This window comes from Pelodiscus sinensis, chromosome 25 (genome assembly GCF_049634645.1).
Source record: "Pelodiscus sinensis isolate JC-2024 chromosome 25, ASM4963464v1, whole genome shotgun sequence".
NCBI lineage: Eukaryota > Metazoa > Chordata > Testudines > Trionychidae > Pelodiscus > Pelodiscus sinensis.
In genome coordinates, this window is record NC_134735.1 from 17,165,151 (window position 1) to 17,179,698 (window position 14,548).

The 14,548-nt window shown below is 51.6% G+C and overlaps 1 protein-coding gene across 1 annotated transcript in view; it reads right to left on the reverse strand.

Moving 5' to 3' along the window:
• NKAIN1 (sodium/potassium transporting ATPase interacting 1) overlaps positions 1-14,548 on the reverse strand; it is a 212,728-nt gene that overhangs the window by 36,934 nt on the left and 161,246 nt on the right. Inside the window, exon 5 of the mRNA XM_075908789.1 lies at positions 11,988-12,048. Coding sequence (XP_075764904.1) covers positions 11,988-12,048 — 61 coding nt within the window. The remainder of the gene's footprint in view (positions 1-11,987; positions 12,049-14,548) is intronic.

The following is a 14,548-nucleotide window of genomic DNA, read 5'->3' on the forward strand; positions in this document are numbered from 1 at the left end:
CCAGGAAACTACAGACCGGTCAGTTTAACGTCTGTCCCAGGGAAGATAATGGAGCAGGTAATTAAGGAAATCATATGCAAACACTTGGAAGGTAATAAAGTGATAGGGAATAGCCAGCATGGGTTTGTGAAGAACAAGTCATGCCAAACTAATTTGATAGCTTTCTTTGATAAGATAACGAGCCTTGTGGATAAGGGAGAAGCGGTGGATGTCATATACCTAGACTTTAGTAAGGCATTTGATACGGTCTCGCATGATATTCTTATTGATAAACTAGGCAAATATAACTTAGATAGGGCCACGATAAGGTGGGTGCATAATTGGCTGGATAACCGTAGTCAGAGAGTTGTTGTTAACGGTTCTAAATCCTGCTGGAAAGGGATAACAAGTGGAGTTCCTCAAGGGTCTGTTTTGGGACCCGTACTGTTCAATATCTTCATCAATGATGTAGATATTGGGATAGAGAGTACGCTTATTAAGTTTGCAGATGATACCAAACTGGGTGGGGTTGCAACTTCTTTGGAGGATAGGGACATAATTCAAAATGACCTTAGCAAGTTAGAGAAATGGTCAGAGGTAAACAGGATGAGGTTTAATAAAGAGAAATGCAAAGTGCTCCACTTAGGAAGGAACAATCAGTTCCATACATACAAGATGGGAAGCGACTGTCTAGGAAGGAGCATGGCGGAAAAGGATCTAGGGGTCATAGTGGACCACAAGTTGAATATGAGTCAACAGTGTGATGCTGTTGCAAAAAAAGCAAATATGATTCTAGGTTGTATCAACAGGTGTGTTGTAAGCAAAACTCGTGAAGTCATTCTGCCGCTCTACTCTGCACAAGTTAGGCCTCAGCTGGAGTACTGTATCCAGTTCTGGGCGCCACATTTCAAGAAAGATGTGGAGAAATTGGAAAGGGTACAGAGAAGAGCCACAAGAATGATTAAAGGTTTAGAGAACATGACCTATGAAGCCAGGCTTCATGAACTGGGCTTGTTTAGTTTGGAAAAAAGAAGATTAAGGGGGGACATGATAGCGGTTTTCAAATATCTAAAAGGGTGTCACAAGGAGGAAGGAGAAAATTTGTTCCTCTTGGTTACTGAGGACAAGACAAGGAGTAATGGGCTTAAAGTGCAGCAGGGGAGGTTTAGATTGGACATTAGGAAAAAATTCCTAACTGTCAGGGTGGTCAAATATTGGAATAAATTGCCAAGGGAGGTGGTGGAATCTCCCTCTCTGGAGATATTTAAGAACAGGTTAGTTAGACATCTGTCAGGGATGGTGTAGACGGAGCTTGGTCCTGCCTTGAGGGCGGGGGGCTGGACTCGATGACCTCTCGAGGTCCCTTCCAGTCCTATTAGTCTATGATTCTATGATTCTCTGGCCACCGCTTTGTAATTAAAGCAGCTGCCGACGGCTCCCTTTTGGTAAGCAGCACCCAGCAAGGTGCCAGTGTGCCTCTGTTTGCCCAGGATTGGACACTTCTTTCTATAGCAAATGCTAGAGGCCAGCTAGGGCTGTCCTTTGTGCTGCATCTCTTAAGTTATGGCAGGCCTACAGCATGGAGCACTTTGATGTGGACACGTGATGCCAATGAGAGAGAGGTTCTCCCACTGGTGTAGCAAAGAGGGGTTAGGTCGTCTTAACTACATTGCCTGGGGTGAGAATTTTTCATGCACACAAGCGACTTAGTTAAGCCAACCTAATTTTCTAGTGTAGACATCAGACCTTAGACACCAGAACTAGTAGTCACTAACCCAGCTACCGTAACTAGCATGCAGAGACAGACCCCATCAAAGGCTTCATTGGTATACTCAAGCAAGAGCCAGAATGCTTCTCAGATAAACCCCCACGGTGGGCTGGCGGAACCACAGGCTCAGCCCAGAGTTAGCAGAATCTTTTCAAGTGTCTGAAGTTTCAGATCAGCTTTGAACCTGGAGCCAAGTCTTGCCTTGCTTGCGACCGACCCTCCTTCACAATCCCAGCGATAAGAAAGGTGGGAGTTCCAAGGGGGCCCAGGGTTTCAGTGCAGCACGAGACCTGTGTGTTCATGAAGAAATGTGAGATTTGCACATGCCGTTTGGGCAACCATTTTGGAAACTTGGATCTTCTGGGGGCAGCCATTATAGACTCACAGAAATGCAGGCCTGGAAGGAATCTCAAGAAGTCATCTAGGCTATAGAAAGTATGGCCAAAGATTGCCTTGGCTAAACCAGAAGATCTTGCATGGTCTAAAAATCAAAAAGGATTCATATAAAAAGTGGAAACTAGGTCAAATTACAAAGGATGCAGGGGCAAGATTATGCAGGTATGCAGGGGCAAGATTAGAAAAGCAAAAGCACAAAACAAGCTCAGTCTAGCTAGAGACATAAATGCTGTGTCTAGACTGGCAAGTTTTTCCGCAAAAGCAGGTGCTTTTGCGGAAAAACTTGCCAGCTGTCTACACTGGCCGCTTGAATTTCCGCAAGAACACTGACGATCTCATGTAAGATTGTCAGTGTTCTTGCGGAAATGCTATGCTGCTCCCGTTCAGGCAAAAGCCCTCTTGTGCAAATGCTTTTGTGCAAGAGGGCCAGTGTAGACAACGCGGTATTGTTTTGCACAAAAAAGCCCCGATTGTGAAAATGGCAATCGGGGCTTTCTTGCGCAAAACCGCATCTAGATTGGCACGGACGCTTTTCTGCAAAAAGTGCTTTTGCGGAAAAGCGTCCGTGCCAATCTAGACGCTCTTTTCCGCAAATGCTTTTAACGGAAAAACTTTTCCATTAAAAGCATTTGCGGAAAATCATGCCCGTCTAGACGTAGCCAAAGGATAACAAGAAGACATTCTATAAATATATTAGAAGCAAGAGAAAGACCAAGGACAGGGTAAGCCCATTGTTCAGTGAGAAGGGAGAAACAATAACAGGAAACTTGGAAATGGCAGAGGGGCTTAATTACTTCTTTGTTTCGGACTTCACCAACAAGTTTGATGAAGATGACTAACGTAGTGAATGCAGTGGAAATGCAGTAGGTTTAGATGTTAAAATAAAAAAAGAACAAGTAAAAATCACTTAGAAAAGTTAGATGTCAGCAAGTCACCAGGGCCTGATGAAATGCATCCCAGAATACTCAAGAAGCTGATAGAGGAGGTAGCTGAGGCTTTAGCTGTCATCTTTGAAAAATCATGGAAGTCGGGAGAGATTCCAGAAGACTGGAAAAGGGCAAATCTAGTGCCCATCTATAAAAAGGGAAATAAGAACAACCCGGGAGACTACAGACCAGTCAGTTTAATTTCTGAGCCAGGAAAGATAATGGAGCAGGTAATTAAAGAATTCATCTGCAAACAGCTGGAAGAAAATAAGGTGACAGGTTACAAAAAGCATGGATTAGTAAAGAACAAATCATGCCAAACCAAGCTGATAGCTTCCTTTGATAGGATAGTGAGTCTTGTGGAGAAGGGAGAAGCAGTGGACGTGGTATACCTAGACTTTTGTAAGACATTTGATACAGTCGCATATGACCTTCTTATCAATAAACTAGGCAAATACAACTTAGATGGGGCTATTGTAAGGTGGATGCATAATTGGCTGGATAACCGTTATCAGAGAGTCATTATTAATGGTTCACAGTCATGCTGGAAGGGCATAACAAGTCAGGTTCCACTGGGGTCTGTTTTAGGACCGGTTCTGTTCAATACCTTCTTCAACTATTTAGATATTGGTATAGAGAGATTAAGTTTGCAGATGACACCAAGCTGGGAGGGGTTGCAAGTGTTTTGGAAGATAGGGTCGTAATTCAAAATTATCTGGACTAATTGGAGGAATGGATTGAGGTAAATAGGATGAGGTTTAATAAGGACAAATGCAAAGTGTTCCACTTAGGAAGGAACAATTCATTTCACACATAATTGGAGAGGGTCCAGAGACAAGCAACAAAAATGATGAAAGGTCTAGAAAATATGAGCAATGAGGCAAGGCTGAAGGAATTGGGCTTGTTTAATTTGGAAAAGAGAAGACTGAGGGGACATGAGAGCAGTTTTCAGGTATCACAGGGAGGAGGGGGGGAAATTGTTCTACTTGGCCTCTGGAAGTAGAGGCCAAGTAGAACAATTGGCCTCTGGAAGTAGTAGTCCTTGACAGGACTGGAAGCAATGGGCTTAAACTGCAGCAAGGGCGGGTTAGGTGGGACATTAGGAAACATTTCCTCCCTGTCAGGGTGGTTAAACACTGGAATAAGTTGTGTAGGGAGGTCGAGGTGTCTATCTAACCTGCTCTTAAATATCTCCAGGGATGGAGCTTCCCATCAGGGATGATCGAGATGGTGCTGGGTCCTGCCGTGGGGGTAGGGATTGGACTCGATGACTCTTGAGGTCCCTTCCAGTCCTAGTGTTCTGTGGTTCTAGGCCAGCGATTCTCCCACTCTGAGTCGGGATCCCATGTAACTCATGGGATCAGGTTACAGGCCCTTTGCCTGGGGTTGAAGCCCTTGGGCGTCGGCTCTGGGTCCCTCTCCCAGGGTGGTGGGGCTCAGGCTTCAGCCCCGCTCCTGGAGCCAGGCAGTGATTTTTGTTGCCAGAAGGGCCTCACAATGCAATGTAGTTTGATCTAGACCGGGGTGGCCATACATTTTAATGGGGGGGGGGAGGGGCACTCCAAGATTTTGGTAAGTGGCCAAGGGCCGCACTTCTGTGGCGGAGGTGCAGGGTCTTGGATGACAGAGTTCTGGGGTGCAGGAGGAAGTGTGGGGTTTGAAGGGAGTTTGGGTGAAGGAGGGGCAGGGGTTCGGGGTGAAGGGTCCAGGAGGGGTTATGGGTGCAGAAAAGGATTCTGGCCTGGGGAAGGAGTGCAGGAGAGGGTGCAGGGTCTGGGAGGGAGTTGTGACCTGGGGGAAGAGGATGCAGAGGATTTGGGTGGTGACATGGGGCAGGGGAATGGGGTGCAGGGTCAGGGAGGGGTATGGGTGCAGGGAAGGATTCTGGCCTGGAGGAGGGAGGGGTGCAGGAGAGGATACGGGGTCTGGGAGGGAGTTGTGACCTGGGGGAGGTGGGGAGAGGGGATACAGAGGGTTTGGGGGGGTGGCCTGGGACAGGTAGTTGGGAGGAGGGTGGTGGGGTGCCACAGGCAGGGTCTGGCTAGGAGGTGCTTACCAGGCAGCTCCCAGCCAGCAGCTCTGCAGACTCCCTGCCTGCGTGCTGGGCAGCTGCTCCACATGGCTCTTGCTCCAGCACAGATGGGGGAGTGAGGAGGCTTCATTTGCTGCCCCTGACTCCAACAAAATTTCTCAGCTCCTATTGGCCGAAGACTGGCCAATGGGAGCTGGAGGATTTTGCTAAGGGACGGGGACTGCGAGTGTAGCGTTCTCCTCCCTGCCTATACTGCAGAGCAATTAGCAGCCTGCTGTTTAAAGCGGCTGCGGCTGCGGCTGCGGCTGCGGCTGCGGCTGCTGTGTAGTCAGGGTGCTGGCAAGGCGGCCACGGCCACGTGGCCCACTAGCTGCCTCTTGCCCACCCCTGGCTTAGTAAATCTAGACCCTGAGAGGGGTTGGTCCAGCCTGACTGTAGAAATCTCCACTGACTGCAATTCCACAGCCTCCCCTGGAAGCCTGTTCCACAGCTTAACTGTCCTCTGTGCTCGCAAGGTTTGCCTGCTATCCAACCTAAATCTCCCTTGTGGCAGATTAAGCCCATTACTTCTTGTCCTGCCTTCGGTGGACGTGGAGAACAATTGATCACTGTCCTCTTTGCAACAGCCCGTGATATATCTGAGGACTGTTATCAGGTCTCCCCTTGGTCTGCTTTTCTCCAGACTACACATGCCCAGCGGTTTTTTCATCTTTCCTCTTAGGTCAAGTTTTCTAAACCTTTGATCATTTTTGTTGCTTTTCTCTGGATTCACTCCAATTCATCCAACTCCTTCCTCAAGTGCAGCACCCAGATTAGACACAATACTCCAGAGGGGGCCTCACCAGTAGTGAGTAAAGCCAGACAATTACCTCCCCTACTTTGCACACAACACACCTGTCAGTGCAACCCAGAATGGCGTGAGCCTGTTTTGCAATGGCCTCACACAGCTGACTCATTCAATTTGTGATCCACTCTGACCACCGATCCATGCCGGTGATGCTACGACCCAGCCAGGCATTCCCTGTTTAGGAGTCGTGCTTTTGGTTTGTCCTTGCTAAGAACAGTTCTTTGCACTTGTCTTTATTGAATTTCATCTTGTTAATTTCAGACCAATCATCTAATCTGTCAAGGCCGTTCTGAATTCTAATCCTGTCCTTCAAAGTGCTTGCAACCCCTCCAGAGGTGGGCCGCTACCCTGCTCCGGGTGAGATAAGCCTGAGGGCGGGCAGGGACCATGGAGCAAGCAGATGAGGTAGCAGGTAATAAGGACCCAACTGGGGCAGTATAAATAGGGGCTGCTAGTCTCAGACACACTCTTGCACCAGCCATGGAGCAGGAGGGACCTGGCTCTCTGAGCAGCTAGAGCAGTGGTCTCCAACCTTTTTACACCCAAGATCACTTTTTAAATGACAGACCAAACCAAGATCTACCACCCCACCCCTTCCTTGAAGCCCCGCCCCTTCCTTGAAGCCCCGCCCTCTCTATTCTCCTCCTCTCCATCACTTGCTATCCCCAATCCTTATACTGCTACTTTAAAAAAAATTCCCACCATTCCTCGCAGCTACTCACCTGTGCTGTTGCTCAGTGAGTAGCTGCTCCTCAAATGAGGAAATCTAATGTAAATGTACTGCGCAGGCACGCAGCTCAGAGAGGGCTCAAGAGCTACTCTTAGAGCCTCCGAGATCTACCGGTAGATCACGATCTACTGGTTGGTGACCACGGAGCTAGAGGGTACCCGAGACAGAGCAGGGCTGGGGAAAGGCAGGCAGAGCTGGGGGGTACTGGGCTTGGGGGTACTGGGCTGCTGCAGGGGGGCAGCCAGGGCAGCAGAAGGCAGCAGGTCCACGCCCCCTTGCCAGTGATGAGTGCCAGTGGCCATGTCAGACTTCAGTTTGCCCCTGGGACAGGGGCTAGGTGTCACCTGGCAGTCACTGATAAGATGGGTCTAGGGGATAGGGGTTCCCTGGGAGGGGAGGGCCCCGGCCATGGGGCAGTGCCATGACGAAATGCACATTGTGGGCCAGGAGGGACACAGGGCTTGACAAGGGCAGAAAATGACAGGTATCTAAGGGCAAGACAACAGCCAACAGGGGGTGCTGCAGGGCTGGAAGAGTTAATTTACAGACAGGCCAGCAGGAGGCGCCGTGCCAGTGTCACAAACCTGCCACACTCTCCCAGCTCAGTGTCCTCTCTCTCTTATTGAGTCATTGAATCGTGCAGGATCCAGACTGCGCCCTCTGACAGCCGTACGGTTATCTCAGCCTAACTGCACAGGTGCCAAGCACCCCCTTCCCCCACAGCTCTCCTGCCCAGCGGCTTCAGGACCCCTCTGGGAAGCTGCACTGGAGCCCCAAGTGCCAGCCTCAAAATGCAACCGAATGCTCGCGTTAGTGACCTGAGCTGTCCCGGCAGGCTGTGCGGGGAAGAGAGCTCCCCCCGGGTTCTGCGTGGCCCTCGTACCCTAGGCAGCCTCCAGCAGGAACACGTACCCGGCACAGATTGGGAGAGCAGAGACTGAGACCTAACTCCCAGAAAAATCTGGTTCCAAACTGGGAGAGAGTGACGAATCCAGAGACCGAGTTGTGCTGCAGCAGCAGCTTTGGGTGATGAAATGAAGATAGATCAAGCAAGGGCGGGGATGGCCCAGAAGTTTGTTGCTTTTTCTGTGACCTTAGGCAAGTCACTTAGCCTTGGTTTGCCTCTGTTTCCTGTCCGTACAACAGGGACCATGCCACTGCCCTGCCTCGCGGAGCTGGGTGAGGCTAAACCCATGAGATTGAGCACTCACACAATGTGGCGATGGGAGCCGTGCGAGCACGTAAAATAGAAGGGGCCTAGCAGCTACCCTATGTGAGTCTCCTATTGGATGTGGTCTGGAGGGATGTTCCTGGCTGGGGCTTTTTGTCTGATTTACTGGCTGGCTGCGGTAAACCACGGTCTCCGTTTGGTGATCGGATGCTGCCAGCTGGCTGGAAAGAATGATTTGCAGATGAGCAGTAACTGCTGCTGGATGGCTATCAGTGTGAGTGTACATTTAATTACCGGCCGAGCACTCAGCACTCATGTGCGGCTGTCTGCAGGACTATTCAGTGAAAATAAATGAAATCGATTTTTTTTTAATTCGCCCATAGCTGTGCTTACATTTCCTTTCCTCCGCCGGGGAACAAATAAATGGAGCAGGTTGGATCGGTAACAGTCTGTGATTATGGCTCTGTGGGTGTCCGTCTTTCTGCACAGTGTACTGCCACTCCCATGCCATTCTTCCTGCTGGCACTGCTGCTACCATTTCAAACACTGACTAGGAGGAGATAATGTTTCACACTGGCTGTAACTGAGGACTGCCTAGGAGGGTGGAGCAGGTAAAATACCCCGCTCTGATGGCGGCGGGAAAAGAGGAACGATGGCTCAGTGGTTAGAGCACTGACTCGAGTTCAATTCCTGCTGTGCCACAAACATCCCCGGCTTGTCTCTAGCCTGCCCTAGATCGGACAGCTTGCCGATCCCTACAGTATTGGGAGGAGAGTAAAACCAAGAGGATATTTTGTCTAGGTTGGCTGTAGCCACGAGCGTGCCTGACGGTGGCATCCGGCACAGACACCGTCCCAGAACAGAGGCCGCTTTGATGTGCTGCTGTTTGAAACGGGACCACGTCACAGCGCCCAACGGCACCGCTCATGCGCTGCCGCAGCAGTCATGGGGATCATGACCGTGCAAAATGCAGCTGTGCTGGATTCACACCCTGATTTTTTTTTTATAATTAATGGAGATTGCCTACCTCCTAGAACTGGAAGAGACCTTGAAAGGTCACCGAGTCCAGTCCCCTGCCTACATGGCAGGACCAAGTACCACCCCAATGAATTTTTCCCCAAATCTGTAAATGGCCTCCACAAGGATTGAACTCAAAACCCTCAGTTCAGCAGGCTAATGCTCAAACCACTGAGCTATCCCTCCCCCATTGCCACATGCTAATGCCCCATGCAGACAAGCCAGAAGAAGACTCCAAAGTGCCAAGCAACTTTAAAAGGAATCTACCTGCTCCCATAATTATACCTGTGTAATGAACCCAAATGCCCCTTTGCTTCCGTGACAGAGCGGTGGGTAACCGCCTGCCCTCACGCAGAACAGCTGCTGCTAGGGAACTGCCTGCACACTGAGCTGGAATCCTTCCTCAGCTTTCAACTCAGGCCGTAGCTACTCTGCAGCCCCAGTCAGCAAAACGGAAATCGCGCAGGGCTGGCAACATTCCACCCTCTGGAGCGCCGTAAGGTACAGGGGCAGGACGGCGGGCGCTGCGCTGTGCCCACGGGAGAGCTGCTCCTGCCAGCAGAGCTTGTGCCGTGGGCGGAGCTGGGATTTTATGCCGATGGGAGAGCTCTCTCCTGATGGCTTAGTGTCTCCACCAGATGTGCTGCAGCCCCGCAGCTGTACTGGGCAGCAGCTGTGACCACACAGACACACCTGGAATCTGCCCAAGCAAACCCCCGGGAGCATGGTTCTGCAATGAATGCTTTGCCAGAGTCCTGCTAATGGCGACAGAGACCCGCATTCTTTGTGCTCGTTACCCATTTGCATTGTGGGAATGTCGAAGCTGCGGCTGCGCGGGGGCCCTTTGATGCTCTTGCAGGACTCTGTGTTGTAGAAGAAGGTTTCCAAAAAGCACTTGCCTGGCTAAACATCTCTGTGCTTTGCAAACCTTCCTCCATCATGCAACGACCCACAATGACTGTTTCATAGGACCAGCATCAGATTAATAAAACCCTACAGCGCTGGCCCCAAATCACATGACTTGTGAGCCGGTGCACTTTGGGGCCGTCTACGCGGCAGGGCTAACCTCGAAGTGAGCTATGCAGTTTGAGCTACGCTAATTGTGTAACTTTCGTTGAAATCACGTCTTTTGAGTGTGGGTGCGCCCACACAGCACTGCCTTCGCAACAGAGCACGCCTCCTCCGCCTTCCCTGGCTCCTCATGCTACGAGGGCTGCAGGAGTCCTCCGGCTGGACAGGGTTCCGAGGTTATGTGGAAAGAACGGCGTGTGTGCGTGCACTTTGCGGAGCTGTGCAGACGTAGCCTTTGGGACCAGCGCGAGCGTGGCAATCTGCCCTCACATCCACGCAGGGAGTGTTGCTCAGCTCACGTCCCGGCGGCTGCGTTGAGCCTCTGCCTGCTGCTGGACGCCCACGTGGCACGTAGGTGCAGATGGCTTCGTGTTCGTCCTTCTGGGCTTGGCTGGGAGGCTGCAGCTGCTGCTTGGCATCTCGTCACGGAGCTCCGAGCCGCTGTCCCCTGGGCCGTGCCCAGCCCTTCCCCCTCTTGGCAGCACCAGCTGGTGGGGCGCCCGGTGGCCCCGCAGGAGGTGGCGCTTGGTGCAGAGAGACGAGTAAGTCGGTGAACGCAAAACCAGTGCAGGCTTCTGGATGAGGTCTCCAGTGCTCGTTTTGCTCTCCCCTGTTCAGGTTCACAGCTGGCCCCCATCACTGCAGCATCTGAGCACCTTCCAGAAGTGCCTTATGCAATGTAACCAGCCGCTGTGCCAGCTCCCTAATCCACACAGCCCCAATGTGGGACCCACTGGGACGGTTGTGCACACAGCCCCAACGAGCATCCCAGGGGGACGGTTGTGCACACAGCCCCAACGAGCGTCCCAGTGGGACGGTTGTGCACACAGCCCCAACGAGCGTCCCAGTGGGACGGTTGTGCACACAGCCTCTGGGATGGCTGTACTGCTGGAGGGGGGGTTATTCAGAGCATGGTCAGGGGCCCGTCTCTGCACCCAGGTTCTCCCGGAAGGCTCCTCTCTGCTACAAAACTCTCTCATGCCAGGACTCCGCTAAGAAGGGCAGAAATAGCCAGTATGGCGCTGTCATGTTCGGCATCACCCCAGCTCAGAAGGGCCAGACCCTGCCCCCGGCCGGCAGCGGGTGGGACCCTCCTTCGGCTGGTCAGGCTACAGTCAGGCTAACACTTCACCCAGGCATTTACCGGGAGTCAAAGGCTCCCCAGTACTCAAGATCTGCTCCTACTAACTCTGTAGCCCTGAACTCCAGGGCTCCCCCAGCTCTGCTCAGAATCCCAGTCCCTCAGCCAACCACTTCCCCTCAGGAAAGCAGGTGTTGGAGAGTTACAAGCAAAGTCAGTTAAATGACCAGGGGCCTACACCCTGGCCCAGCTACCGACAAACCACGCTGCAAGCTCTTCAGCCGCTAGTTATCGCCCCTATTGACAGTGGGTGTGGTACTTTGTGGTGCCGCACTCCGCTGCATTGGGCGTCACCAGGCAGGGTGTCCACACAGCGGGGCTTAACTTGAAATAAGCGACACAAATTGAGCTACAGTAGTTGTGTCGCTTATTTCGAAATCGGGGGCATCTACACAGCACTTATTTCGAAATCGAGTACTCTTCCTCCGACTTCCCTTACTCCTCGTGCACTGAGGGTTACAGGAGTCGGAGGAAGCAGTCCTCCACCTTGGCAGTATTTCGACAGTATTTCAAAATAACTGCCTGCTGTGTAGACGCGGACTAAGTGATTTTGGAATAACGCTGCTGTGTCGACGTTCTCACAGTGAACTAAAGTCCATAGCGTCATGCTGGTCTGTTAATTCAGCCATCCGGCACCACCAGGCCTGACAACATGACACAATCTGGGGTGCGGTCAGCAGAAAGCCGAAGGATGCTTGTCCCGTGGGCTGCTCGTGGGCAGGGCAGTCCCTTGCCAGAGGCCTGATCCTTGGCACTGGGCCCAGATTAAAAAGGAGCCTGGTGCATTCCCCCCTATCAATCCTGACACTTCTGTGCCCAGTGCTGGCTGTTCAAGCCAGTGTGCCACGTTCTCCCTGAGCATTGTGACATCTCCCCCCCCCCCCCGTGACTAACAGCAAAAGCACTCACAGCTGTCTTCTTCCTCCAGAAATACTTTGCTGACATAGCAGGCATAGACGAATCCAAAGAGCTTCAAAACAAAAAGAGAGAGAGAAAAGCCGATTATTTGGAACTGGAGAAATGTGACACAGACCGATAGCCGGGTCGGGAGCTGCTGCAGTGGACGTGGGCAGACTATCCAGAGCGAACGATCTATCACATCAATTTAATCTCCTTCTCTTGCTCACCACTTACCTGCCAACAGAGTTAGAAGGTTACGCGTCTCTTAGTACATTTCAATTTCCCAAGCTCTGTGTGTTGGCTGAGACCGAGAGGGGCCAGCACAGACGTGCATCCTCCGCACTGCGGGCTAGGGTGAGCTTAGCTATTTTTAGCCATGTTTATTACAGCCGTGTCCGGGACCAACTGAGCACGGTGCCCATGTGCTAGGTGCTGTACACGGGTGTACATGGGAGCCTGGCGCAGGCTCTTTGCATGGGACACATTTTACTCTGGCTCCGTTTTCAGCTCTGTTCATGGCAGGCAGCGGGTGACCCGAGCCACAAGGCAGGGGCTGTGTGTGCCTGGGCAATACAAGTGCACCCCAGTTTGAAACCCTGCCTTGCCGCTCTCCTTTAATCCCTCCCCCTCCGGCGTCCCGGCTGCAGCGTCGCTCTGGCAGGGACTTCGATCCCCCCCCCCCGCCCCACAAGGGCACATTCACCGTGGCTTCACCTCCTGGCACCTTTCTGCCAGTGGACGACTCACGAGCAGCCTGTGGCGAGGAAGCCGCCAGGCAGGGAGCTGAGCACAGCGGCTCTGGGAACGTGTGGCTCTGCTCTTCTGGGGGCTCGCGCCGCGAGTCTGAGTCTGATTTCTGAGCCCACGTGTCGCCCACGAAGCACAGAGACTGTCTGCCCCGCACCCGCTGCTCACACCTCAAGCGCCGGCCAGAGTGGATGTGACACATTATCAGCGCGAGGCGCTAATGGACGCTAACGCCCTGGGAAGCCACCAGCTGGAAAGCGCCATCTTAGCCCCCCAGACAGATTCCTGCCTCCGCTGCCTCTCTCATAGACTCATAGACTTTAAGGTCAGAAGGGACCATTATGATTATCTAGTCTGACCCCCTGCACAGTGCAGGCCACAGAATCTCACCCACCCCTCCTAGAATAATCCTCTCACCTAGATCTCAGATACTGAAGCCTTCAAATACTTTGAAGACCCCAAGATGCAGAGAATCCTCCAGCTGTGATCTGTGCCCCAGGCTACAGAGGAAGGCGAAAAACCTCCAGGGCCTCTGCCAATCTACCCTGGAGGAAAATTCCTTCCCGACCCCAAATATGGCGATCAGCTAAACCCTGAGCATGTGGGCAAGACTCATCAGCCAGATACCCAGAAAGTTCTCTATAGTAACTCCTATCATCCCTCCATTGACCTATTTCATAGAATCATAGAATAATAGGACTGGAAGGGACCTCGAGAGGTCATCGAGTCCAGCCCCCCGCCCTCAAGGCAGGACCAAGCTCCGTCTACACCATCCCTGACAGATGTCTATCTAACCTGTTCTTAAATATCTCCAGAGAGGGAGATTCCACCACCTCCCTTGGCAATTTATTCCAATATTTGACCACCCTGACAGTTAGGAATTTTTTCCTAATGTCCAATCTAAACCTCCCCTGCTGCACTTTAAGCCCATTACTCCTTGTCCTGTCCTCAGAAACCAAGAGGAACAAATTTTCTCCTTCCTCCTTGTGACACCCTTTTAGATATTTGAAAACCGCTATCATGTCCCCCCTTAATCTTCTTTTTTCCAAACTAAACAAGCCCAGTTCATGAAGCCTGGCTTCATAGGTCATGTTCTCTAGACCTTTAATCATTCTTGTCGCTCTTCTCTGTACCCTTTCCAATTTCTCCACATCTTTCTTGAAATGTGGCTCCCAGAACTGGACACAGTACTCCAGCTGAGGCCTAACTAGTGCAGAGTAGAGCGGCAGAATGACTTCACGAGTTTTGCTTACAACACACCTGTTGATACAACCTAGAATCATATTTGCTTTTTTTGCAACAGCATCACACTGTTGGCTCATATTCAACTTGTGGTCCACTATGACCCCTAGATCCCTTTCCGCCATGCTCCTTCCTAGACAGTCGCTTCCCATCTTGTATGTATGGAACTGATTGTTCCTTCCTAAGTGGAGCACTTTGCATTTCTCTTTATTAAACCTCATCCTGTTTACCTCTGACCATTTCCCTAACTTGCTAAGGTCATTTTGAATTATGTCCCTCTCCTCCAAAGAAGTCGCAACCCCACCCAGTTTGGTATCATCTGCAAACTTAATAAGCGTACTCTCTATCCCAATATCTACATCATTGATATTTCCCACTGATATTTCCTTCCACTCGAGCCAGTGGCGAACGCCCCGGGTGCGAGGGGCTCCGGGTGCTTTGCGTGGCTGTCCGCACAGGGGTGCTTCATCCTACAGCCTGAAGTGAGCCCCACAGCCCTCGTTCATCGTTCCACCGGTTAACTCCGAGCTGGAGCAGCATTCACCAGAGCAGCACGCCCTGGTCTTGCACCAGATCCCCAG